Genomic DNA, 25482 nt, shown 5'->3' with positions numbered 1-25482 from the left:
CTGCTTTTCTGTCAAAGGACACTTCCACATTCACCCCCGAACCAAAACCCGTTGCAACAAGAGACCCGTGATGCCCACTGGGCGCTCAGACAGAGCAGTAGCCCCTGATGGAGAAGGAGAATCTGGAAGAGTGGGAAGTGGGACTTGGGGAGCCCTGGCTCCCTGCATGACATTTCTAGGTCCCCCGAACTCACCCCCTGTGGTCCTGTCTCGGGCACTGCCTTGGACTTGCAGGTTTTCGTGGCAGCTTAAGGGGTTCACATAAATGCTTGGATTTCCCTTTCTGCTTTGTTGTGTCATTATTATATACTTTTTTACAATGAAATGAAAAATAAGTTCCAGTCATTGCTGGTTCCCAGACCTTGGTGATTAAAAACTGAAAGAAAGGAGGAAGGAAGGAAGGAAAGAAGGAAGGAAGGAAGGAAGGAAGGAAGGAAGGAAAAGAAAGAAAATGATACCTGTGGAGCAAAGGAATTTATTTTTTGAGTAGCCCTCTCAGAACGGGTGTTTTGAAATTGAACAACAAAGAAGGCTGCTTAGAATCCTTCTCTATTCCTGCTGTCTCACCCACTCCCCCCTACAACCCACCCCCTCACCCTCCCCCCAAAAGGGAGAGAAAAAGACAAATTGATGGGAAGTCCAGTCCTTTCGGGTGAGTACCCAGTGCCTGTCTCATTTAAGGTAGCACTCCACTTCTTTCAAATAGGAAATTGCCAAAATGGATGTCATCGGTTGCTAATTAGATGTATTTTAACTGCAGGATCATTTTACCAGCTAATACTGTTATTATGTGCTTCAATGTGAACCCATGGTGGAGCTGTTAAAATATGAGCTCGAGGTCTTAGCAGATGCAGCTAATGGAGCCTGCGGGGTCGGTGGAGGCACTTTCCTCAGTGGCAGCTGGTCCCTTGGTGTTTTTGGCCCTGGAGATCCCCAGACCAGGACCTGTGCTGAAGGTGTGAGTCCTTTCAACCTCTCAAGACCAGCCCCTGGTTTTCCTGATTACCACCTTTTTCATGTGTTTAGAGCAGGACCTGAATCCCTAGGAGGCCCGAGCTCTCCAGGTCGTGGGCACCAGCGTCACACCCCCTCCCCTCTGGATCTCCACGGTCCCCCAGTCTTTGGTCCTCTGGACCAGCCCAGAAGCAACAAATGTCCCAGAACTGGCAGACCTGAATCTCAAGCATTGGGTTTTCAAGTCTGAGCGGGCTTTCCCCTCCATCTCTCCTCTCTAGCAAACCGGAAAAAGAATCCTAATTTCCCGTTGGGGTGGGAGGAGGTGGGCTAGGATCAGGACAATGATTCTTTAAATGTGAGCCATGCATTTGACTTCATGGCATTTCTCCCCCCAACCCCCTTATTTCATAGCGTTTTTTTTTTTTTTTTTATCATCCTGGAGACAAAGTAGCTGGCAAAATATTTAAGTGATCAGAAAGAAATGTTTTTATTTGCCGGCGTTCGAACTGGGTTATCTGCCTATCTTGTTTATGAAATTTGGGGCTGCCTTTCCTGCACAGTATGTTCGCCTCTCAAATCTTTCCCGGCTCCCATTTCCATATTTCTGCGTGCTTGTTCTTTGTTAATCACTTGGCAAGCGCTTATTTGAATATTAAAAATTTCTTTAATCATCAAAGGCAGGAGCACAGCCTCATGAATATTCATATTTTTCCCCCTCCTCAGACTGGATTCTAGTTCATTACCCTGCAGTAAAAGCCAAACAGCCATCAATCGCCCTCATTACAGGCTCTGGCGTTTTGATTGGCTGCCTGCTGCCCAGAGCTTTTTTTTTTTTTTTTTTTTAATTTTTTTCCCTTCTCCTATGAGCTGTCTTATACCTGCCAACAACCCCCATCCCCCCCAAAAAAAAAATCAACACTGCAAGAATAAATTTCTCTGGTGGAAAAACAACTTTGCAAACTTGTCAAACAGTCCTTGTGGCTTGCTGCCGCCCTGTAGCAGCCACCAGTACCACTTCCCTCGCAGTGTCCGTCCCCCCAGCCAAAAAAAAGAAAAAAACCCAGGATCCCAGGATAAAAGGAGGTTGGGGTGGGGGGGAGAGGAAATTAAATAAATAAATAAAAAGGGAGAAACTTGAGCCTCAGAGATGAATATTTGTCAAGAGAGTTGACGTAAGTTTCATTTGCATAATGACTTTGTACTTCTGCATTAATAAAATTTGCATATGAAGCCATGTTAATTACTCCTGATCATGCTTTTTGCATTCATGCATAGTAATTTTCTCCGACTTGTGAGAATTAATGTCTTGGCATGGGGGGAGGGGGCACGGGGACTGTCAGGTTCCCTTGCCAGTGTCCCTCACTCACACACGCTGGCTCCCTGTCTGTCTCCTGCCTTGATCTGTGACTCATTTCTGCACTATCAGTAGGAGTTCTCGGCTTTAAAGAAATGTATCAATTGAAAGGCACCGGTGGGGAGGGAGATATACATCGCTTGCACAGTGTCTTCCGGACCACCTCGCTCCGGTTCTGAACACCGAATTGGTAACCCTCCCATTTGGGAGGGGATGCCCCAGAGGACTCAGTGGTGGGGAAGGCTCCCAATTCCCCTCGAAACCGGCTGGGGCTTTTCTAGGCGTTTCTGTGTCTACACGCTCCCTGGCGGTGGGCGTGTGTGCCGGGTTAGTGCGCATGTGTGAAGAATGAAGCTGTAGCATCCGCAGGGCCCCTCTGGAAGGGAGATGGGTTACAGACCCCCGCGGAATGCGCAAACCCATGAAGGCATTAAAAATGATTTTATACTCTGTTTTCGAGCTTGAGAAACATTTTAGGGGCCTTATTTTTAGATCTTTTTTTGTGTGTGCGTGTAGACCTCAAAAGAAGCTGTTTTTAGAGGGTGTCTTGCAGGGCTGTGTAGGGTGCCTTCCTGCACCCAGAACACCGGGACAAGCTTTCTGTGCCAGGCTGCAATGACGCCTTGGGAAGGACCCACAGGGAGTAGGAGAAGCTCCACAATTGAAAATAAATGAATGATAGTTGATGAATAAACACCATTTATTGAGTGTTTACTAACTGGCTGGCTCAGGTTAGGGTTGGCTTGGGCCTTCCTTGAAAGGTGGGGGAACTGAGGCTCCGAGAAAATGACTCACCAGAGGTCACACGGCCAGGAAATGGCACAGGGGGAATTGGAACCCGGGCCTTTCTGTCCCCACGCTGTTGCCTCTGAGCTGCCGCGGCTTCCTCTGTGTGTGTCTGGGAGCTCGGCCTGTCTCTGGGTCTCAAGCGCTCGCTAAGGGCTGTATTTCCCGCTGCACCTGTGAAGGCAAACACCCCTGAGCGAGGGTGGGGGCTGGGAGGTGGCCTGGGACAGGTACCGAGGCTTTGTTTTTAATGTTGAAATAGGATTCACAGAATGTAAAATTCACCATTTTAAAGAGTACAATCGGTAGTTTTGAGTGTATTGACAATGTTGTGCAGCCATCACTGCTGTCTTAATTCCAGAGCATTTTCATTACCCCTAAAGGAAACCGTGTACCCATTAGACCCCCCAACTCCCAATTTCCCCAGCCCCTGGCAACCACTGCTTTCTGTCTCCATGGCTCTGCCCATTCTGGACATTTCATATTCATGGAATCATACACTATGTGGCTTCTTTCATCGCTTTTGGCTTTTGCGGTAGCTTCAGAAGAGGATTTCTTAAGTTGTACCTTTGGGCAGAGCTCAGGGTTTAAGCTATCCCAAGGTGGGGGACATCTTCCCCACCGGTAGAGGGTGCTCTGAGAGCCCCAGAGAGGCCTGGCACAGCTTGGGATTTGGAGCCCCTCGCCCTGCTGCCCCACTCCCCTGCCTCAGTTGAGCCAGTCCCTGTAGCAGGTGGACGTCAGCAAGGTTAGAATTCCTATCGAGGCCCTCTGGAAGCCTGTCCAGGGGCGGCCAGCCCCTGCCTGTATGCGGGGCATTACGTGGTGTGTGATTTTGCCTTTACAGACTCTGGCCTAAGCTCCACCTTTGACTTTTCCAGAAGAGTGTGGCTGGATGGCTGTTTTCTACCTGCTCTTGGGTCATTCGTCCCCCCATGGAGACAGAGTCAGCTCCCTTAGCAGTTGGGTGCTTCTGTTGGTTTCTCGGCTATGAGAAACGGTGCTGGCTGTGTGGCGGCCTCCCCCAGAGCCCAGGAGCTGGAGCCTGGATTTGGCCTTTTGCAGCCACCGATGGCTGGATTGAGCCCAAGGACTCTCAGGCTTCCCCCAGCCCGGAGTGGCCCTTGCCGGGGCGCCTGCTCACTCCACCCCAGCTGCAGCCCACGAGGAAAGTGGCACATAGCCAGGCTTTGGAAACACAATGGGGTTCAAGTCCCAGGCCTCCCTGAGCCTCAGTTTCCCCCCATGTGGGTGGTCTTCCCTGCTGGGTGAGGTGGTTGTAGTGTACTCCGCACAAAGCCACTACCAAGGTTATGAATGATCTAGAGCCCTCCACGGTCTGAAGTGGGGAGCCCACAGAGGGGTCTGAGACCAGTAGCAGGCAGCGCCAAATGCACAGTGTCCAGTACTGGGGGTTCCGGCCAGGGCAGTCCTGCCAGGAGGCAGGCAACGCTGGCCTCGGGGGCCGACTTTCCTCAAGGAATCCCACTAAACCTAGGGTGTTGCTTCCGATCAGCATCTGTGGCTGAAACCACTCACGGATCCCCCAGCCATGCCCTTCCAGGGCTGTCACCAGCTCAGAAACACCCTGGGCCTGGGGCCTAGCCTAGTACAAAGCCTTTGTTGGCCCAGAGGGGACCCGACAGTGTTAGCTTTGGCCTTTTTTTTTTAAATTTCAGACTATTACAGGGGTACAGATGTTTTGGTTACATAAATTGCTTTTGTACCATTTGAGTCAAAGTTATAAGTGTCGCCATCACTAGCTTTGGCCTCTTGACAGGACATTGACAGCTCTCGAGCCCTAAGTGGGGGGTCTTATGTGTCCTGATCCCAGATAACCCGTGTTTTAGAGGAGCTGGGGGTTCACAGCCAGCAGCCAGGGCTGTGCTGTTGGCGTCTGCTGTTTTCTGCGGTCCTGTCAGTGCACCGGTTTCCGGGTCTGTGCGATGGGTCTCCAAGCCCCTGGCCCTGTGGGCACCGTGGGAAGCTCCATCAGACGAAGACCAACAGGCTCCTGGCCCGCAGTGGGCTTGTGGGGTCCCCTGGCTCTCTGGGGATGGGGGAATCTCTTGGGGTCCCTGGAGTGGGCAGACCCCCACCGTGCAGACCTGGGGGAGCCGGCCGGCCCAGCTGCCTGTCCTCTTGTTGATGTTTCCTTTTTGTCTCCCTGGTGCTTCCCTGCTCAATTATTTACCCAGGGAACTTGGGCTTCTTCACTTGTGGTTTTGGCAAGGGCTTCACACAAATGTTTTGCCCTGGTGGTCTCTTAGCCATTTAAGATAAACGGACAAATCTAACGCAGGCCTTGCCGGGGAGCCGGAGCAAGCCGAGGGGCTGGGCGGAGGTGAGGAGGCCCTGGCCCTGCGTCGTTGCTGTCACGCGGTGGGAGGCCCACCAAGCTGGGGCTGGGCTAGTAAGAGGGGTCTGGGCAATGCTAGGGTTTTCTTGGGGTGGGGGGACAGCGTCAGAGCTTTCTAGAAGGCACTGGAGTTTGGGTGCTGCGCGCTCAGTGCTTGGGGCTCGAGAGAGATCCCAGATGGTAGGCAGGAGGCTGACTGGTGCCCGGACACTCGCAGGTAGACTGGAGGTGTCTGAGGCCTGTACAGCCAGTCCATCCTGATGTAGCAACAAGTGGTGGCTCTGAGCTTCCCTGTTCTTCCAGAGATGGGCAGCCCAGGTTTTGGGGAGCCTGCTCGAATGGAGCCTGCTCCAGATTGCTCCAGAAGCCCCCACGTGGGGGGTCCTTCCCGGGAGCGGGGCCCTGGCAGCCCCCAGAGGCAGGGTCCTGGCCCGCAGACAGCCCAGCCTGGCAGCTGTGCAAGTGGAAGTAGGGCCTCCGCAGTGCCCCGCCCTCCCTGAGCCCTTCCCCTGCCTCTGTCCCAGTCGCCTTCCCTGCAGGGCCTGGCACCCCCGGGGCCACCCACCCTCGACGGGTGGCCTGCAGCCCCCACCCTAGGCCCCGTCCCGCACCCCGGGCCCCTTGTGCAGTCCAGGGCCCGACTGACCAGTCTTTTCTATTGTTTTTTCTCCAGGGCCGTGCAGGCCTGCCCAGCTGCCAGCGATGGCCCCCATAGCTGCCTCCTCCCACCCTCACTCATCCGTGATCACCTCACCTCTGCGTGCCCTGGGCGCTCTCCCGCCCTGCCTCCCCCTGCCGTGCTGCAGCGCGCGCCCGGTCTCGGGTGACGGGACTCAGGGTGAGGGTCAGACGGAGGCTCCCTTTGGATGCCAGTGTCAGTTGTCAGGTAACAGACGGCGCGCGGTGGGGGGCGGGCCCCCGGGATGGCGGGGTGTGCCGTGGCGGCGTGGGCAGCGCTGGGACAAGGTGGGGACCCAGGGCGGAGGCACACCCCTCACCCAAGACGCTTTCTGGGGAGTGCCAGGGGAAGTGGTAAAGGATGTTCACAAAACTGTGTGACCCAGCACCCGGTCCCCATCGGTCCTCACACCGTCCCCAGCCATTGCGAGTCTCACTCCCAGAATGCATTCCCAGCCTCCAATCCCATCTCCTTGGACTGTTTAGCTAAAGCTTAATTGGATAATGCTTAACATCTGAGGTTTTCTTTGCCCTTGCCACTGCCATCCCCTCCCCTTTCCTCCCACTCCCCCCAGCACGAGGCTAGGAGAAGATTCCTTGGTTGTCTGTGTACATCGCCAGAGCCATCCAAAATGCTGAATTTCTCTTTGGGAGAATGTGTTGCCCATTAACTTGGAGAAAAAAAAAAGTTGCTCAAAAGGAGCCTTTTAAAAAGCTGTGGCCATGAGAGGGAGGGACACATCGTGGGGGATGTGGGGGGGGGCACAGGGCTGAGTACCTACTGTGCGCCCGGCTCTGGGCAGACCCCAGACCTGCATGTCTGTGGGCCCCACTCCCCCCAGCTCTCCTGGGAGGGTGGTGTAGCCGCCCACGATGCAGATGGGCAGACGGGGCAGTGTGGCCACACGCACCTGCCCTCCTCCCCAAACAAAACCCAGCCCCTGCTCTGCCTGGGGTCCCTGGGAGTTCTCAGGTAGAGGGCGCTCCTCCCAGCCTCTCTTGCCCAGCATCTCGGCAGGGCATGGTGTGATAGGCACTGTGGCCACACAAGGCAGGGTGCTGACACAGCCACACGCGGTGAGTGGCTGTGGCCTGATTTCCGTGGCAGGGGCCAGAAAAGGAGACGGTGGGTTCAGAACTGGGGCAGGTTCGATTTTTCCCTGCTTTGTCACTAGGCATGTTATGGGCTTTCTCTTGACTTGACTTGTGAAAAGAAAACTATTTTTATTGGGCAGGTTTTGCTTTTAATTGAAGCTGTCCCAAGGGATGGTCCCTGTTGGAGCCACAGCTCTGTAGAAGGCCACAGGCGGCCCTGCTCCGAGGTTGAGAGCTGCCTGGGCCTTCTGCTGGTGGAGTGGCCTACAGCCTTTAGTATCCTGCCCGCCCCCCCGCTCCCCCAGAGACAGGTGGTGACATCATAGGATCTGGCTTCCAAGAGGAAATTCTATTTTTTTTTACCGGGTTTGTGCCTTAAAAGCACAGAGCAAAACCCCAAATCACCCGGGAAGGAGTCAGAACCACTTGCAAAGCAGCCAGCTCCCTGTCTTGGGCTGTGCTGGTCCCCAGGGTCACTGGGGCTCCTGTCCTGGCTCCATAGATCTGTCCTGGGGGTTGGTAGAAGACCCTGCTTGCTGAGCGAGGGATGACTGTTCCGTCTGGGCGGCTGCCTTGCTCTCGTGGCTTCCTGTAATTAGTGCTGTAGCCCCTGCAGCCGCTCGGGGGGCCACACTATCAAAGATCAGCCCGAGTGTTTATGACTGGACTCGGTCAAGTTCTGCGGCAGGGAAACATGATCTCCTCGCCAGAGGCTCACCCAGGGCCTTGCTTAACCCTCTGTTGGCCCTGGCCCTGCTTAGAAGCTGCCAAAGTAGATGAGATTCAGCCAGGGGCCTGAGCCCCTCCCCCACGTGGCCGGGCCCTCCCAGCGTCTTCACAGAGCAGGAGCTGTCACCAGCACCATTTTGCGGATGGGACAGCAAATGCTCAGGGAGGGTCAGTGGCTGGGCCAAGGTGGCAGAACCGGAATTTGTCCTTGGGATGCCTCCTGCGGAGGCTGCCCCTCTTCCCACTGAGCCACACTGCCTGTGCCTATGTCCACGGGAGGACAGATGAGGTTTCCACTGCCTTCGTTCCTGGTGGCCTCAGCCTTCAGCTCATTCTCATACACTCTCCCAGGTTCCTTGTAAGGACCACGTGCTGAGGGCCTGCTATGGTGCTGCGTCGCGCTGGGCATTTTGCATGGCCTCTTGAATTTAATCCTCATACTAACCTAATGCTTTCCTCTCCCCACTTTATAGATGAGAAAATGAGGCTCAGAGATGTTGAGGTCTCACAGCTCACATCCACCCATCCATCCATTCATTCTTCGGCCCAGAGCCATTTCCGGGGCACCTGTTTTGTAGGCACTGTACAAACAAAGGAAGGTCAGGCAGGCAGGTCCTGTCCTGCTGCAGAGCACAGCCTGGTGCGGGGAGGACAGGGCTGGGGACCTGCAGCCAGGGTGATTGGAATGGGCAGGAAGGGGAAGCGGCGGAGGTGGGATTTGATCCCCGGCTCCCATCCATCACCTGCTTCCTCTCCGGTGTTGGCTCATCTCCTGGCTTAGAGGCCTTGGATCTTAGGACTTGAGAACTTTGAGAGCTCAGAGCCTGTGAGCAGCCTCACTTGCCATGCCTGAGGCCGGTGAGGTGGGCGATGATGTCCTGTTCTTGGGTTGGGGCCGCAGGGGGCTGAGCCCCTCCTGAGAGCCGCTCTTACCTCCGGCCCTCTGCCCCCCGCCCCTCCAGTGCTATTCTTGTTCCTCGCCCCATGCCAGGCCGCCTCACCATATTTTCAGATCAATTTCAGTACCTGAAAATCTCCTATTCCAGTGGTTTTTGTCCCTTTGTGGTTTCTGTCCCTGGCATTGGGCTGTTTGCTTAAGTGTTTTTAGTGCCTGTTTAATTAGTAGTTGGAATGGAGTCATTAAATTCCCAGCACCCCGTTAGGAAGAAGCAGCCCTCTGTAAAGATGGAACGGGCCCCCCGTACCTACTTGGTTTTGTCCCTTTTCGGATCAGGATGCACTGAACCTATCTCTTCAAATTAATACGGAAAACCCCAGTGTAAACGTGTTTCACACAGGTTAATTGCATGCCCGTGAATGCATTCGAGGTTATTTATGGAAGGATGTGATTTTGGGGAGGAAAACTGCACAGGTATGTGTGTCTGTGAACACCCTGGGCTGGCTGCAGCCCATCGGCCCCGCCTCCTGGGACCTCAGCCCCAGACATCCTTCTGGTGGTCACAGTGGGGAAAAGAGACTGAGGCCCCCTTTCCTTCTTGACTTTGCTGAAAGAATGTTGGGCTTTGACTGTAAGAGTTCCTGGGAACTGAAATTTCATCCCTGAGAAATTCCACGTCGAGGCTTGGCAAAGTGTCTGTGGTGTCAAGAGTCCCAGACTGTGGTCTGGGCCCTGACTCCAGCTGGCCAGCTGCCTCGAATAAGTTATTGCCCCTCTTCAAGCCTCAGTTTCCCCCTTCGTAAAAATTACGTATATGTATATTTGCATGTGTGTAGCATCTGTAAACAAGGCTCCTAATGTTCTATGGAACGGATCAAGTGTAGCTGCTGGGGTGGGCTGAGCATGGGCTGAGTGAGATTCCCAGGGCAGGGGGTTGGGTATCCAGAGAACGGTTTGAAAACCACTGGGCTTTGGTCCCCATCCCCAGACCCTTCCCTATTCTGGTCGTCAGAGCGATGAGACTTCTGCAGCGGGTGTGGAAGGCTGTTCTGCCTTCTATAGCTGTGTGGCCTTAGACAGGTGGTTCCACTCTCTGTTCCTCAGTCTCCCCAGCTATAAAATAGAGGCAAAGACAGTACTTGGTCCGAAGGGTTGCTCTGAGGACTGCGTGAGGGCATGTAGGCCAGGTGCTGAGAACAATGCCTTGTCCTGAGTGGGCCCCTAGAAGGTGTGATTCATGCACGAGCAGAATGGGTTTCACAACATTGCATCATTACCTGTCCCGCACCCTGTAGGATCGTACTTCAAGCTGGGTACGCGTTTCCATTCTGAAAAGCATTGGCTGGCTCAGATCATGTCCCGGCGTTGGGAGGTGGAAAAGGAACTGAGACATCTCATTGCATATTTAAAAGCTGCAAATGGTCATCAGCCAGAGTGATTAATGCGGGTGCTTGGTGAAGCTCAAGGTCTCCTGCAAGAACACGCAGGATCCCAGCTCAGGGAAGTGGAAGTATTTGGATTTAATAGAGGGAGTCAGTTGCAGTCATTAGTATGTGCTGAAATCACAGGGCAATCTTGTAAAGTTAAATTCAATTTACTTTTCTACTGAAATTGTGCTTGCTGTGTTATTTAACTAGTCTGGGGTTTCTTGGCATGGGTTAAAGGGACAATAAAGATAAAAGAATACCTGTAAGTAAATAGTAGGGCTTAACAGTAGAATCTATCCCTTTCTCCTCCTTCAATTATATCCCAGTGTTCATTTTGTGTTGGTTTTATAACCGGAGCCGTCCAATGGGACGCTGTGGATGAGACCACCCTAGCTGTGGAAGCTTGATGCAATTAATACAGTCTGTCTGGAAAGTGGCCTTATTTCTGGAAGTTTTATGTTAATGATATGGTCTGTGCTTTGCACATTTCATACCAGAACAAGAAGCAAGCTGTAGTTCCATTCTGGACTGGGTTTGATTAACACCGGAGGATCAATGGGAAGCCGGATGGCGATGCGGACAGAGATGGCACCCTCACCAGGCCCCCGCCGGTGTGCCGCCTTGACTCTGGTGCAGGGGGTGCCAGAGGCGCCCCAGGAGGGCGTCAGAGCCTCCATTGAGACTCTGGAGGGAGGGGTGAGTATGCGGGTGAAGAGGAAAAGAACTGTGAATGTGAGCGAGTGTGTGCGGACAGAACTCCACCGTGGGCAGGTTGGTGAACGTGCTCGTGGGATCCCTCTGCAAAGCAACGTTTGTCGTTAGAGTCTTTCTGGGCTTAACCGGTCCCAGTGTCTGTGGGGGTTGGCTCACTGTAGAAAAGGGGCTTTTAGGGGAGTTATTAAAAATTTAGAGAGTCATCTGTATGCCTTGCGATGTCTGTATCGCCCAAGGGGCTGCTGGCCCAGCACCCACAGCCCAGCCCAGCATCGTCGGCGATTCCTGCATGCGTGCTCTGTGGATTCTACCCTGGCATCTGCCTGCTTCTGGAGATCACACCGCTGCAGTGGCTGGCCTCGACTGCCTGCTTTGGGCCCCAGACGCCTCCTTCCGTGGCTAGAGGAAGTGCCAGGAGGAGCCAAGAAGAGCTGCAAGGCCCCAGGACAGGGGGCGCTGATTCTCCAGGGCGGTGGAGGTGGCCGAGGGTGGCAGGGCTTTGGTGGACTACAGAAGGCTGGAAAGTGACGTCTTCTCCAGCACCAGCGGGGGCCAGAGGAGCTGGGGGGGGCCCCCGCAGAAGGACTGCATCACTGCGCCATCGGGGGCGGGGGCACCTACCAGCATGACTGTCCTCAGATAAAAGAGGCCCAGCAACGTCCCGGAGCAGAGACCGCTGCAGCCTCGCCAGATTCCATTTCGCTCTCCGAGCCGGCCCTTCAGACGTTCTGAAGGCAGAGCTAAATCAAAGAATTCTGTTCAAATCCGTACAAGATGTTGCTGTTTTTCTGCTCTGACAGGGGAGGCATTTGGAAGTGCAGTTTCTTTCTTTCTTTCTTTCTTTTCTTTTTTTTTTTATAGCTGTCTTAAAAAGGAGTTTGGCTGTTTAGCACAGCTGGTGCTCATTACATTATGCACTGGCAATAAAATAGCATGTGTAATTAATTTTTAATGCAGCGCTAGATGCAGCGCTTTCAAGCAGTTAGTGGATGTGAAGAACCAGCACTGGCCATAGACATCAGAGACCTCAGAGCGAGGCAGACACTTTCTCCTTTAAAGCGAACCCGAAAGTGGCACAGGGGGCTGGCATTGTCCTCCACGTGGAGCAGAGTGGTCCAGAAATGGGTTTGCCTTGGGTGACCCGAGGCTCAAATTAATCTTTGACTATCCAGGACCGGGGAGCCCGAGAGATCATCTCAGTGACTCCTTCATTATATAGATGGGGAAACTGAGGCAGAGAGCGGGGATGAGGCCACAGCACGTGGGTGGCAGAGCTGACTCGGACTTGGGTCCTTTGGGCTCTGCCCACTAGGCAATACTGCCCCTCTTGAGTTTCTGTTGAAAACCAGAAAAGGAAATTTCATCATCTAGTGGAAGCCGCTTAACAATTTCAGAGTGTGAAAGCTGTGATTAGATTTGGCAGCAGGTCGGGTTTTTACACTGACGAGCCCCACGTTTGACCCCTTGGACCTGCATCTTTGCCATCTGCAGTCGGAGCACTCTTGTGTCCTAGGTTTGAGACGTTCTGTGGTCCTGCTTTGATCACTGGCTGCTGCATGTGCTCGGGGCTCCGTGGCATGGGTGCGTGTTTGGAATTAAATATCACGATGGACACGTCAGCGGGACAGCTGCAGGCATCGCGGGGTGCTCCAGAGAGGGCACCACCCTTGGTCCTTGTTCTCAAGGTGAATGGGTGTGAATATGTGACCCCAGGCCACTGGGGTCACTTCCACTCTCCACTCTCGAAGCCTGTTTCCTCACCTGTGAAATGGGACACCAGAGATGCCTGCTCCTCATCCCTCTGCTGGGCAGCCGCCAGTGTGGCATGGCCACAGCCTACGGTCGGCACGTGGGGGAAGCGGAGGGAAAGGCAGGAAGGGCAGGAAGGGGAAGGCTGAGCTGTTGAAAAGCACTTTGACATGGTGGCCTTGGTACCCTGTGCTCCGATGGTGACTTAGCTGCCATCTCTTCAGAAGTCACTTGCCTGGGAGAGTTTCTTAGCATTAATGAAAGGAGTGAAAGGGTGACATCGTCAGTGTTCCTAGGGCTTGCTGCTGTTTTCTAAAGGGCCGTGTGCCAGCATGGTCGTAGGCGTGGCATGTCATCCTCCTAACGCCCCTAAGAAGAGGCATCCCTCCTCCCCCTTGCTCATGAGGATACTGGGGCTCAGAGAGTCCAAACAACCCACCCTAGGTCACACAGCACACAAACAGCAGAACTGAGATTCGGACTCCGGCCTGGCCAGCCTCAAAGCTGTGCTTGTGGCTCTCCCCTCCAGCTTTCTGTTGGCTACAGTGGCTGCTTGGACGTGGACAGCAGAGCTAGAGTCACCAATGGGAAACCAGATCAAACTTGGACATTGTCCCTGGGAGGGTCCCCAAGATCTTCCTTCCTTCACTGGTCATGCTTGTGCCAGACCCAAGGGATCCAGAAACAAGTGTGACAGGGGTCCTTGCCCTAGAGGAACCCACGGGGTAGAGGCGTCCCATGAAAGGCCCTCTCGCATGGTAGATGTGAAATGCATGCCCCATGGTGCCTTTCTCTATTTAAAAAAATAAATTAACAGATAGACTGAGCTTATGGGAGTTGGGAGAGTGCTGGGAGACTGACTGGGGGGTTTTACTGCCAGGGAAGGTGAGGCCCAGGGTCCAGTCCCCCGTGGGTCAGTGACAGGTATGGATGTGGGTGTCTTTAGGGAGAGGCCTGGCTGGACTCACAGGAGCACAGAGTGACTGATCCTCAGACTACCAGAAGGAAGTTTTGACCTTGAAGAAGAGAGTGGGAGCATGAACAAGATTTTCTCATCACATTGCCCTCAGCCTGGGTCTTGGGGGTTTGGCTGGGAGTCGGGGCCTGGTATCGAGCCCCTTCCAGCCGTCACCAGGTGGGTTTCTAGGCCCATCCCTGTGTCTTCAGCACCTGGGATGTGCCCAGAAAATGCCGGGGGACAGTGGAGACCCAGAAAAGGTGGCGTCCACACCTGTGGAGAAGGAAGAGGAGACAGAATGCTGCTGGTCATGTTCTCAGATGAGAGTCCTCCTCGCTTTTGCACATGGTGTCTTACAATTAGTTTCTCTTCGCTCTGGAAAAACCAACTTTCATTTTTCTTAAGAAAGCTTGAGGTGTTCTTTGTTGTGTTTTTGGTAGGGGGAACAAAACGTACTTGACTTTTTAACCCCGAGGGCGGAGTAGGGGTGGAGGGGCTGCGTGCTGTATATATTTCACAATCAGATCCAGGTAGTCTAAGCCATGCGATACAGTTTATCCAAACACCGCCAGGGCTGGCCAGAGTAACCCAGAAAGCACGGGGCGGGGGCCCATGGTGGCAGGGGTCCCTCTGCGTGGGGTTCCGCGGCCCTGCACTATGCCTTAGGCTCCTTTGCGGGGCCGTCCCAGCCCTGAATTCAGGCTGCCCCTGCAGCTCCTGTGTTAGGAGGGCAACCTCTCCTGTAGTTCACAGGTGAGAGCTGACGTGACTGCTTGAAATTACGCATCTGGCCGATTGCCCAGGAAGGATTTGAACCCAGGCCTCCCGAGTGTGGGGCCTACGCCGGCGCTTGGAGCCTGCTGCTCTCATGTCCAGCTGCCCGGCTGCCCCTTGCGCCCGCCTTCAACCCAGCAGGTGTGAGTAGGGACAGGTGTGAGTAGGGACAGCGGAGAGAGAGGTTGGAGCTCGTGAGGCTGCCGCGGCTGGCCAGGCCCTGGGTAATAAGAATGCCTGGATTTTGGGTTCCGGAGCAAGGATCAGAGGGCTGGGGACATCTCCAAGGAGGTTAATGCAAAAACGTAGTCACTACCTGCAGGAATGGGGAAGTTGGAATCTTTTCATGAAACCGGACATTTTTCATTATTGCCTTTGTTAAGAAGAGGTGAGGAATGACGGCGGGGGCCGGGGTGCGGCGAGGCCGCTGGGTGGGTGCATCCGCTCTTGGCGTGCTCTCTAACCAGTTCTTTCGGACTCAGGTTCTTGCGCTTTGAACTTCCCTGTGTTTTATCGGCTGGCTCATTCCCTCTCGGTTTAACTGTAGCAGGCAGCATTAACTGAAGGCCCACTGTGTGCTGCGCTGTGGGCTTCCTGCTTCGGCTCCACCGCTTCTCAGAGCAGCGCAAAGGTACGATCGCGAGGTTTTCTTTTATTGCAGTAAAATATACTTAAGATTTACCGCTGTAACCATTTCTAACTGCGCAGTTCAGTGGCGTTAAGTACATTGCAATTGTGCAACCATCACCATCATCCATCTCCAGAACTTTTCCATCACCCCAAGCAGAACTCTGTCCCCATTAAACACTAACTCCCCCTTTCCCCTCCCCAGCCCTGTAACCTTCATTCTACTTTATGTCTCTTTGAATTTGATTATTCTAGTACCTCATGTAAGTGGAATCATACAGTGTTTGTCCTTTCGTGTCTGCTTATTTCACTTAATGTGGTGTCCTCAGGGTTCACCCATGCCGTAGCATGTGCTGGGATTTGCCTCCTTCTCAAGGCTGAATACTGTTCCATGGTGCGTGTGCACCACGTTCTGCTTGTCCATTCCTCTGCTCACGGACATTTGAGCCGCTTCCGCCGTGTTTGCCTGTTGGGAATAGTGTAGCTAAGAGCATGGGTGTACAGATACCTGTCTGAGTCCCAGTTTTCGGTTCTTTTGGATATATACCCAGAGGGGGATTGCCGGATCGAAGAGTAGTTCTATGTGTAATTTTTTGAGGAATTGCCAAACTGTTTCCTGTAGTGGCTGCAGCATTTTGAAATTCCCACCGATGGTGCACAAGGGTCCTAATTTTCTCTACATTCTCACCTGACTGTTGGATTTTTCCCTTTTTTTTTTTTGGACTGTTGGATTTTATAACTAAGGAACCTGTGTCTCAGGTTCCTCACAACTACAACTGGCCCAAGTAATGCAGTTAATAAACCTGAGAGGGCGAATTTGGACCCAGCTTCACCTGATCCAGGTGTGGTACCTGTAGCCACTGTCCTGGGCTACCACCTTTGTTATGTTTTATTTGAGGGTCTTGAACCCCCCAGTTCTCTTGTAAATGCTTCCCCATGACAGCCTTGTCTCCCAGGATGGCTGGTTTTTAACAGTCAGCTAAACATTTAGCTACCTTAAGAGTTTGGGGAAGAAAATTCTGCCAATGGACAGTTTTCACTGTCCTTTCTGCTTGTCCTCAGGGCATGGATTTGAGTGCAGTTTAGCTGAAAGAGCCCCGTATTTAGAATCAAAACACCTAGGAGCAAGGTAGAGCTCGTGGGGTGTCCTGGGCTGGACCTCAACCCCCTCTGAGCCTCTTGGGGTGTCCCTGCATCATGGGAGCCATCATGCTGGCCTTGCACCCTTGGGTGGGCTGAGAGGGATGAGGGGGGTCCTTTGTAGGTTGGGGACAGCAATCTGGAGGCTATTGTGAGGGTTATTTGTGGCTGTGATTCCTCTCTGTTGCCCCATGTTGTTGTCCCAGGGCTGCTGTAGCAAATGACAACAATCTGCGTGGCTTAAGACAACAGAAGTTTATTCTCTCACAGTTTAGGAGGCCACGAGTCCAAGATAAGGGTGTGGGCAGGGGTGTAGTCCCACTGGAAGCTCTAGCGGACAATCCTTCCTTGCCTCTTCCAGCTTCCGGTGGCTGCAGGTGTTCCTTGGCTTGTGGCGGCATCACTCACTTCCGTGTCTCTGTGGTCACGTGGCCTCCCCCTCTGAGTCTGCCTTCTCCTGTGTTGGACAATTAAAATTTAAAGGGACAGTTGTTACTGGATTTAGGACCTGCCTGGATAATCCAGAATGATCTCATCGAGCGCCTTAATTACACCTGCAACGACCCTTTTCCCAAAAGAGATGACATTTACACGCCCAGGGATTTGGTTTTGGACATACCATCTCAGGGGCCACCATTCAAACCTCTGTGCATGCCCCTGCCGGATTTTAGTCCCTCCAGGGCAGGAACCCCAGTTTGGTCTCCTCTGTGAACTCCTGAGGTCAGGGACAGGTTCAGGCACTTGTGGGGCGTTCCCCTGTTGCCTCCTGTGTTGAACCTGGAGCTGGTTTCGGACAAGATGGGCAGCTGTTTCCTTTCCCCGAGGAACGTGGTGATCCCTGAATGCCTGGCACCTTTGGCCAGCACTCAAACCTCCGAGGTTTGTGGAGGGTTGTGTGGTCACACGCAGCCCCCCAACAGTGCCCCCATGCCAAGTCAGAATGCAGTTATTAACAAGAGAGGGGGAGGGTTTTTGAAAAGAGTCTGCCATGATTATTACGAGAAAAAATTACCGAGTTGAATAGGAGCTAAAAATAGCTGGACACACACTTGCCTATAATCCATTTTTTTAAAAAGAAAATATAATTATTTTTGTAAACTGGCTCTGAGAAGCCAGGAGTATTTTTAGTCTGCATCTTCTAAGACATCGTGCATCTTTTCAGGAAGAGCAGCTCAAAGCCCACTGGAGTGTGATGATGTCACCAAGTCAGAGCCCACCAGAGGCCTGCAGAGGGGGTCCCAGGTGGTGGGGACAGAGGTTACGGAGCTGAGTTCTTATCCCCATTTTGATGAGCATGTATTTGATGAGAGCATAGTCCACGAGTGGCCTAACTGTGCCCCCCCCGTGGGTGTCAGTGGCCTGAGAGGTCCTGGCCACACTTGCTCAGGTGGCCGGTAGGGTCAAGAGAAGAGAACAGCAGCTGGTTCAGCTTAGAGGCCAGAGGGTCGGGGGTTCCTCCTGGGTGAGGCGGACCTGACCGGGTCTGAGCGGACCTGCAAGAAATAACCAAGACTTGAGGGAAAACATTCCATGGCTTTTTCATTTGGAGCCAAACATTGCCTCATGTCATTTTCTCCCTGGTTTTCCCATTGCCTCTGCCAGCGTCCTTGGGCCTGGCATGGACCCCGTAGTGAAAGGCCGTGTGTGTGTGTGAGTGTTCAGGCGGGTGTGTGTGCTTACGTGAGTGTGTATGTGTATGTATGCGTGTGCATGTTCACATGTGTGTGGTGTTGGGGAACCGTCGGCGTCAGCACGGAACAGTTCCCTCCACCCCTGCCTGACGCTGGCTGTTGATGGTGGAGGCACTTTTGATTACTTTTCCTCCCTGAGCTTTGTCATTCTTCCCGGGTTATGGTGTGTGCCCATCCTGTTTCAGCACGTGGCCTGCTGCGACCTTTGACTCTCTCTGGAGAGGGATTCACCTTCTCAGTACTTTCTGGGGGAGACTGAGGCCCCTTACCCCACCCCCCAGCCTCAGAAGGAACCCACAAATCATAGTCCTGGAATGTGTGGCCAGTTCCGTGTGTGACCCGCGCAGGAGCATGTGCGGGGAGAACAAGGGCTTTGGAGGTGGTCAGCCGGGTTTCAGCCTGACTCCGATGTTTACGAGCTCTTTGACCTTGGGCGAGTGACCTGGCCTTTGTGAGGACCGGTGTCCTTGTCTGTAACGTGGGAGGGAGCAGTCCCATTTCACTGCTGTTGGCATTATGATGGTGCACTCTACTAAGTGTTCATCTCCCACATCCCTCACCCCAATTCAGTGAGGAAGGTGCTCTTCTCATACCCATCTTACAGATGGGGAAACTGAGGCAATCTGCGTTCAGAATCTTAACTGCTTTATTCTGCTCTAGAACCTCCTCCTGTTACATCCCACTGCCTTCGGCTGCGGCCGGTCTGTGAAAGGTGGTGACCAGCGGCAGGTATAGCAGGCATTACTGTTGTATTTTTATTGTTGTTACAACTGTAGTTATGACCGCCCCAGTTATTATCGTTGCTGTTTCCCGGGTGTCGGTATTTCCCAGCATCCGCGTGTCTTTCCCCCCTGTCGCCGTGTCCTCCCTCTGCTTTCGGGGGCCGTGTTCATCCTTCCCGGAGTTCCTGCCTTCCATCTCCTGCACCCCTCGCCCCCGCTCCTCCGGTCTGAGTTTGTGTATATTTAAGGTCCCAGATCGTCTTTCTCCCCTAATTGAGGTAATGAACACAGTATTTCCAGAACCCCTGCTCTAAAAGTCAAGTGCAAAGTAATGGTTTTCATTTGTTGTTCTCTCTCCTCCTCTCTTCCTTAATATACATCTCTCAAAGAAGGGATTGGCCGAAAGCAAACAGCTAATAACCTGTGGATTTATGGAGCCAGCACGAGTTGGCTTAATAAGCTTTTCTACCTGGAATCAGCGTCTGTCCCTTTAAGTCGAAGCTCCGGCGAGCCTCGGTATTTTACAGTGCCTGGTTTCATTTATGCTGGAGCCAGACTTACTATGTGAGAGCCGTCCGCATGCTGGAATTAGTCTTAAGCTTGCTTCTGTGGCGTTGCCAAATTCCATGTTTGTGTTTTATTTAGAATTCTTTTCACGGCCAGCCGATTCTGTGCCGGCACACATAGGCACTGTTGCGCCCCATGGAGAAAATAAGCAAGCTTGCGTTTTCTTTGGCAGAGGCCGCGGCCACAATAGACTGCGGTCTCCGAAACATTTTTTAAAAGCTATTTTAACCCATAACAGATGCATAAAGTCGGCTCAGGCATGCCAGTTTTCTTAGTTTTAATTAAAAAATAATTATAGTCTAATGGGATGTTAGTGACACATTTGGATGAATGGTGGGTGACATTATCTACAACTTATAAATCAATGCCTCTCCCTTGGCCGGAGCAGGGGTGGGGGAGAGTTGGGGAGGAGGAATTTGGATATTTGTTCTTAATTGCAGCGTGGGGGCTGGGGGTCGTGGCGGCCATTCTGGGCACGGAGGGTTCCCGAGGAGGCCTTGGTGAATCGGCAGCCGCGCTCAGAAGGGACATGCCGCTGCGGCTGTCCAGGTGACCCCGCTGTCGGGGGAACGGTGGTGTCGGAGCATCCTCTGTCCCTACATGTTTGATGGGAAACTCATCTGTGGAGTTCTACAGGTGCATGATGGGAATACCTGGTGCTACAGCCTCGAGGCAGCACTTACCTTCTTGGCCCCGTGGTCCCACCCCTAGAAGCACACAGGCACTGGGGACCTGCTGCGGCCCCTTGTTAATAAGAAGCTATTACTGGGAAGGTAAAGAGGTAGAAAACTGTCTTGCCAAGTCCTGATGCTTGCAAAAAGTCTGCATCCCAGATGCTCATTTTGGGTTCAGTTTTTATGTAAAAGTTGCCGCTCATTGGAATCCAGAATGATGGTGGTGGGCTGGGAAGTCCCTGGGAGGCGGGGTCTCCGTGGGACTCAGGCTAGGGGCAGGCAGGGCGTGGACAGGGGCGCTGGCTGTGCCAGGAGGGAAGGGGAGCTTCTGCGCTGTTCGTCCAGGAGGCGGGTAATGCCATCTCCATTAATTAGGAAGCTGATAAGTGGCCACAGGCTGTTCCGACTCCTGAGCTCTGGTTCCATCTGCTCTCTGCGGGGTCTGAGGTCTGGGCCTGGGGAGAGGGAGGAGTCCGTGTGTTGGGGCTCAGCCCTGCTGGGAGGAGGGATGCCGGAGGGTGGGGATGCCGAGTTGTCCCTCTCCAGCAGGTGGCCAGAGCCTTCTGGGGCTAGGAGAAAGGTGCCTGCCCCAGCTGTGCCCTTGGGCCTCTCCTGCTGGACGGCCCCTCCGGGTCCCCTGCAGGGGCCTCCATGCTGCGTTGCCAGCTGCCCTCTGAGCAGTGTCCCAGAGAGGGGCTGGGACTTGCCCCAGGCTACCACGACGAGCTGGACACCTGACTGATGTTGGACGCCACACTTTCCCTTAAAGCTCACGCTCTGTGTAAGCCCGTGGAGGACGCACCCCGTGGCTCACAGAGGAGTCCGGGAGACAAGGGACAGGCTGGGGGGTGCTTTATCTTTACTTTTGGGGTGGTAGCACTTACTGTTGACCGTGGAGGAAAATGAGTGTTTCTTAGACAATGTTTCCCTGAGCCCAAATTCCTCAGAAGTGAAAATTAAGTTCTTCTATTAAAAACATGAGTCATACTAGCCCAGATGAGAGTCGTTTTGGCGTTCCTCGAATTTTTGGAAGGGAAACATCGCATTCATGTTAATCCTTTCAATTATACCTCCTTGCTGAATAATCCACAGGGCACTTTGTGTGGCAGCCCTCGGCCATCTGATCGCGGTCGGGGCCGTGCGAGCAGCACCTGAGAGGGCGTGTGCCTGGCGCCGGCGCGCCCCTGTGTGTCGGCACGCCCGGGCCGGCCGAGCCTTTCTGTCCGGCGCTGCGGGGCTCCTTCGTCCCTGGGCTCGCCAGAATCCCTCTGCGTGGTCTTGGGGATCTAACTGTGGCAAATGCTTGAGGTCCAGTTGAGAAGGTTCCATGTCTGTCCGCTCGTGTGAACTCTGAGCAGATGGGAGTGGGTCTTCGTCCTCGCTTGGCTCTGGCACAGAATCTGGGGGCCCCTCTCCCTAGTGGGTGCCCTGCTCAGGCGAAGGTGGGGACAGGCTCGGGTTTATTCCCTCAGTGAGCCTGGTCTGTAGATTTGATGTTACTATATCCTCCTGGAAGCTTCCAGACCAGGAAAGGGACCAAGGCAGGGAGGTGTCCCTGGGGCCTAGGGGCAGACGTAGAGACTTCCTGTCTGCAGGCTGCACATCCGGCTTTGGGGAAAAGGAGCCGGCAGGTCAGGGAGGTTGGGGAGCTTGGCCCTGGGACCAGCTGCCCAGCTGTGCCGTCTCCTAGGCCTCGCGTGTGGGCTCTCTCAGGCAAGCTGACCTTTGGCTCTAGCTCAGCTCTTGCGCGTGAGGGCTGGAGGCTGTCACCTCTGCCTTCCCCCGTGGGTCCCTGCACTTCCCATGGTGACACCTATCCTAGGGCCCATGCAGTTGTGGGTCCACCCTCCTGTGTCCCTGCCTGCCCTGGGAGACCAGGCTGTGGGCTACCCTGGGTCTTATTTGTCCCCCTACATCTGGGTGGTGGTCTGGCCTCCGGGAGGCTGTCCGGGAGCACTTGCTGAGCCCAAGCAAAAAGAAGCTAACTGGGCAGAGGCCCAGTGTGGCCAGAGAACCAGGGCAGGCGTGGCCATGAGCCTGTTTCTGGCAGTGCTGGCTGCTTGTTCAGGCCCAGGGGAAACTGAAAGTTTGCACATTTTAGTGATATGGGACTTGAATTCTATAAAATGCAGCTGTCGGACCAACCTGGAATTCCGTCTCTGGCTTTGGGTATACCATTGGATTTTGGAAATTTTAGGGGGACCCACTGCTCAGGTGAATCCTTGGTAGGAGGACCCGTCCCTTGGGTTGGTGGCTCCTCTTAAAAAGACAGATGACATGCAGGGAGGATGAGAAGGAGTGGAGAAGGCTTTTGGGTTTGGAGCTGATGTAAAGTGTGGTTTCTATGTTTGGAACCAGAACTTCTCTGTGGGGATGTGGGTGGGTTGGGGGGCGTGGGGATGGCAGGGGTTCAAGTTCATTTACTTGTATTAAGTTGAAGTTTTCTCTGTTTATGCATAAGAAGGAAAAGCCCATGCAGATGATGAGAAACACAGGCTGGAAAAGCAAAGTTTGTTTACTTATTAAATTTTCCGTAAAATAAACGAAGGTATATAATGGAGGAACCAGCAGCGGGGCACTTTGGAGGGCGAGGAAGAGTCTGATGTGAACCTGGGATGGGAAATGGGCCAGCGGGTCAGAGCCGCGTGTTCACGTTAGAGAGGTCAGGCGGAGCCTGGGCGCTCGGGACGATGGACGAGAGCAGCCAAAAGGAAGTGTGTGCACCTGTGTGTGTGTGCATGGTGATCCCCCCCGCCCCCCGCAGGCCGTGCTCTGTGGCCGGCTGCTCTGTGACCTTTGAGAAGGGGGCAGAGAGGCGAAAGGCACAGGTCAGGAGGGGCCAGGACCACGCCCGCGTGTCTGACTGGGCCCTGCTCAGGGAGGTCCAGCTGCTCTCGTGGGGACCTCTCCCCAGTCTCCCGGGCGCTCACAGGCTGGGTGGGCGCCCGAAGCCCTGCCGCTTTCCTGGCTTTTTCCAAGGCAGGCAGCCGGACGGGGGCGTCCGACAGGTCTGACCTGGCTCTGCCCCTTCTTGACTGTGTGACCACAGCCCTTCACTTCCACCTTCCGGCCTCAGTTTCCTTGCTTGCTGAAAGCAGATGTTGGTATCACCTAGGTATGAGCTTGTGTAACTCCCAGTACGGGGCCCAAACCGGGTAGGCCTCAGCAGGCTGAGCTGTTCCTGCTCCTACAATATTGTTATGATAATTGCCGCTGTAGGTAGAGCAGGGGTGTGCAGCATTGTGTGCAGCTAAGCGGAGGGGTGGTGGTGACAGCTGGGCTCCCCGCCTTGGAGTCCCCGGCACATTCTAGGTGCAGAGACCCCCGACTCAGGAGTGTCTGAGTCCCCCTGTTAGCCCAGTGCGAGCTGCCCCATGGGGCTGCAGTGCTTGCTGGGTTCTGGCATCGGGGACACCCTGTACCCCAGTGTGAAGCCACAGCCTGTCCACTGGGCTACTGGGAGCCCCTGTCCCGAGCCAGCATCCTGATTTTCTTGGGCTGTGTCTTTCTCTTTCCACGAGTGGCCCTCCACACGGAGCAGGGAAAATCCTCTCTGTGCACCTGAACCTTGGGCGTGAGTTGCTCGGGCTCCTCCGGAAGCCTGTTCCAGACCCAGAACAAAGGGGCTGGAGCGAGGGAGGAGGCTAGCCGAGCAGAGACCTATTCTCAGTGACTTCTCCCTGGAGAAAACCTTCTCAGTAAACACTTCTGCAGGCAGAATGGACTGGAAAACCTGTGGCCTCGTGTTTACTGTTGGTTGATGAAGCCCAGGGATTTAGGGAAGTTCTGTGCAACACTTCGTCCTCTCTTCCCTGGTTTCAGCCATCCTTCTGACCAGCTCTCCTGACCTTCCTATTTTCAACAATCCTTGTTCTGTCTGTTTTTGTTTTTTTCTCCTGGAAGGAATAGGATGCTGTTGCTCAGCGATGCATTAGGGTTGGGCGGGTGCATAGCCCGTGCGCCTCAGTTGCTCCCTTCTGCACCAGGACAGACATCACTTGTCGATCCTAGCATCTCTTTCTCCTGGGCCCTGGCCTGGGCGCTTCAAGCTGATAGGCAGGGCAGCCACTGCTAATCGATCATGCTGGCCCTGGAGTTGCAATTTCATTTCTGTCCTGTCATGACTTTCCTCTGGGGGAATAGGAAGAGGGGACACTTCCTTGAACCATTTCCTAAGCCCTTGAGGAAAGCCCCTGGGGACTTGGGGTCCTTCCTGGTCATTGGACCACTGGGGGGATTTAGCCAGAGGCCTCAGCTTAGGTGCTGCAGCTGCAGAGATAACGTCTGCCCTACTGAGCGCTGGTGTGTGCTGGGCTCAGCCTGATCGTCTTGGGCTCGCTGCATTCTCATGCCTTCGTAGCCAAGGCGCAGAGAAGGCAAGGCTTTGGTCTGAAGTCACAGACTTGGAAGAGGCAGAGGGGACAGTTGGCCTAGCCAGTCTACTCTGGGTGCTCAGCTTTCATCCAGGCTATGCTCTCTGGGTTCTGCCCTCAGCCTCACCCTCCCAGGCGTCTCTTAGCTGCCTGGAGCAGCGGCGCTGGCCCAGTCCGAGGCTGAGCGTCTCCCCAGAGGCTGGGACCTGCGTCCTCTTTGGCACCTTGTTGAGATTCTTCTCTGCGCATGGTTTTATCCCCTGGCTGTCCCAGGTGTCCCCTGCAGCTCTGTTGTTGCTCACGCTCTGGGCTGGGCCGGCCCTTGCACTGACCTTGTTCCATCACCTGGCCTCTGTGGTCTCCACGGGATCCACCCCAGGGCCGTGCCCTGCTCTCTGCGCGCCCGGGAGTTCCTCGCTGATGTCAGTAGAGGCTGTGTGTTTTGATAAACAAGGAGTGGAGTTTCGGGGTCCAGTAGGACTATGAGCTGAGAGACAGGTGCGGGAGCCCCCAGCCATGGGCTGCGTCGTTCTCCCCTTACCTCCTTTGTCCTGCCATGGCTCTCAGCGGCGGGAGGGCCACTGCCATCTCACAGATGAGGAAACTGAGGCTTGGAAGGGACCTCAGGGCTCTGAAGTGGCAGAGGGAAGGCTGTGACCAGGGCTCAGGCTCCAGCCCTTCTCTCCTGGACACATTTTGCAGTGCGGTGTTTCCCTCCTTGGTGGCAAACCAGAGCCTCATCTGCTTTGGCCGTGCTCTGCCTCCCTGGGCCGTGGCCTGGCGCTCTCGTAGATTCACTCCCTCCCTCCCTCCTCCTGGGGTTCGAGGCGCCCATGTCCATGTTGGTCTTGACCTGGCTGCAGCGTATATGGCTGTTCTAGTGTCCCCCCTAGACCCGACTTTGGCTGAGGGCAGGGACCATGTCTCGTGACCTCTGTGTTCCTGATTTCAGCATCGTGCCCGGCCTGCTGAAGGGGCCTGGCAGTGGCTGCTGGGTGGGCGAGCGGATAACCAAACTGTTCCAGCGAGCACCCCTCTGCGCTGACTTGATTGTTGTCTTGGGTCAGGAGGGCCCCAAACAAGGGCCAGGCTGGATTCCGGGAAGGGCCCCTGCCCCCAGTCTCCCTGGACGGGGGGAGGCGGCGTGACTAACCAGCATCATAAAGTCCTGAGCCAAAGGGAACCTGAAAACCCCCTTTCTTCTTGTTAA

The 25482-nt window shown here is 54.3% G+C and overlaps 1 protein-coding gene across 4 annotated transcripts in view; it reads left to right on the top strand.

Annotated features, from left to right (window-relative positions):
• Positions 1 to 25482, top strand: part of BCL11B (B-cell CLL/lymphoma 11B (zinc finger protein)) — a 95459-nt gene that overhangs the window by 33620 nt on the left and 36357 nt on the right. For 2 of the 4 annotated variants that reach the window (XM_012650082.1, XM_012650081.1), the window contains exon 3: positions 6130 to 6342. The exons of the other annotated variants lie outside the window; for them this stretch is intronic. In XM_012650082.1, coding sequence (XP_012505536.1) covers positions 6130 to 6342 — 213 coding nt within the window. The remainder of the gene's footprint in view (positions 1 to 6129; positions 6343 to 25482) is intronic. 4 annotated transcript variants of the gene reach the window in all.

The sequence above is a fragment of the Propithecus coquereli genome, unplaced genomic scaffold, assembly GCF_000956105.1.
Source record: "Propithecus coquereli isolate 6110/MARCELLA unplaced genomic scaffold, Pcoq_1.0 Scaffold310, whole genome shotgun sequence".
In the NCBI taxonomy this organism is placed as follows: Eukaryota; Metazoa; Chordata; class Mammalia; order Primates; family Indriidae; genus Propithecus; species Propithecus coquereli.
This window is presented reverse-complemented; position numbering and strand designations above follow the sequence as displayed.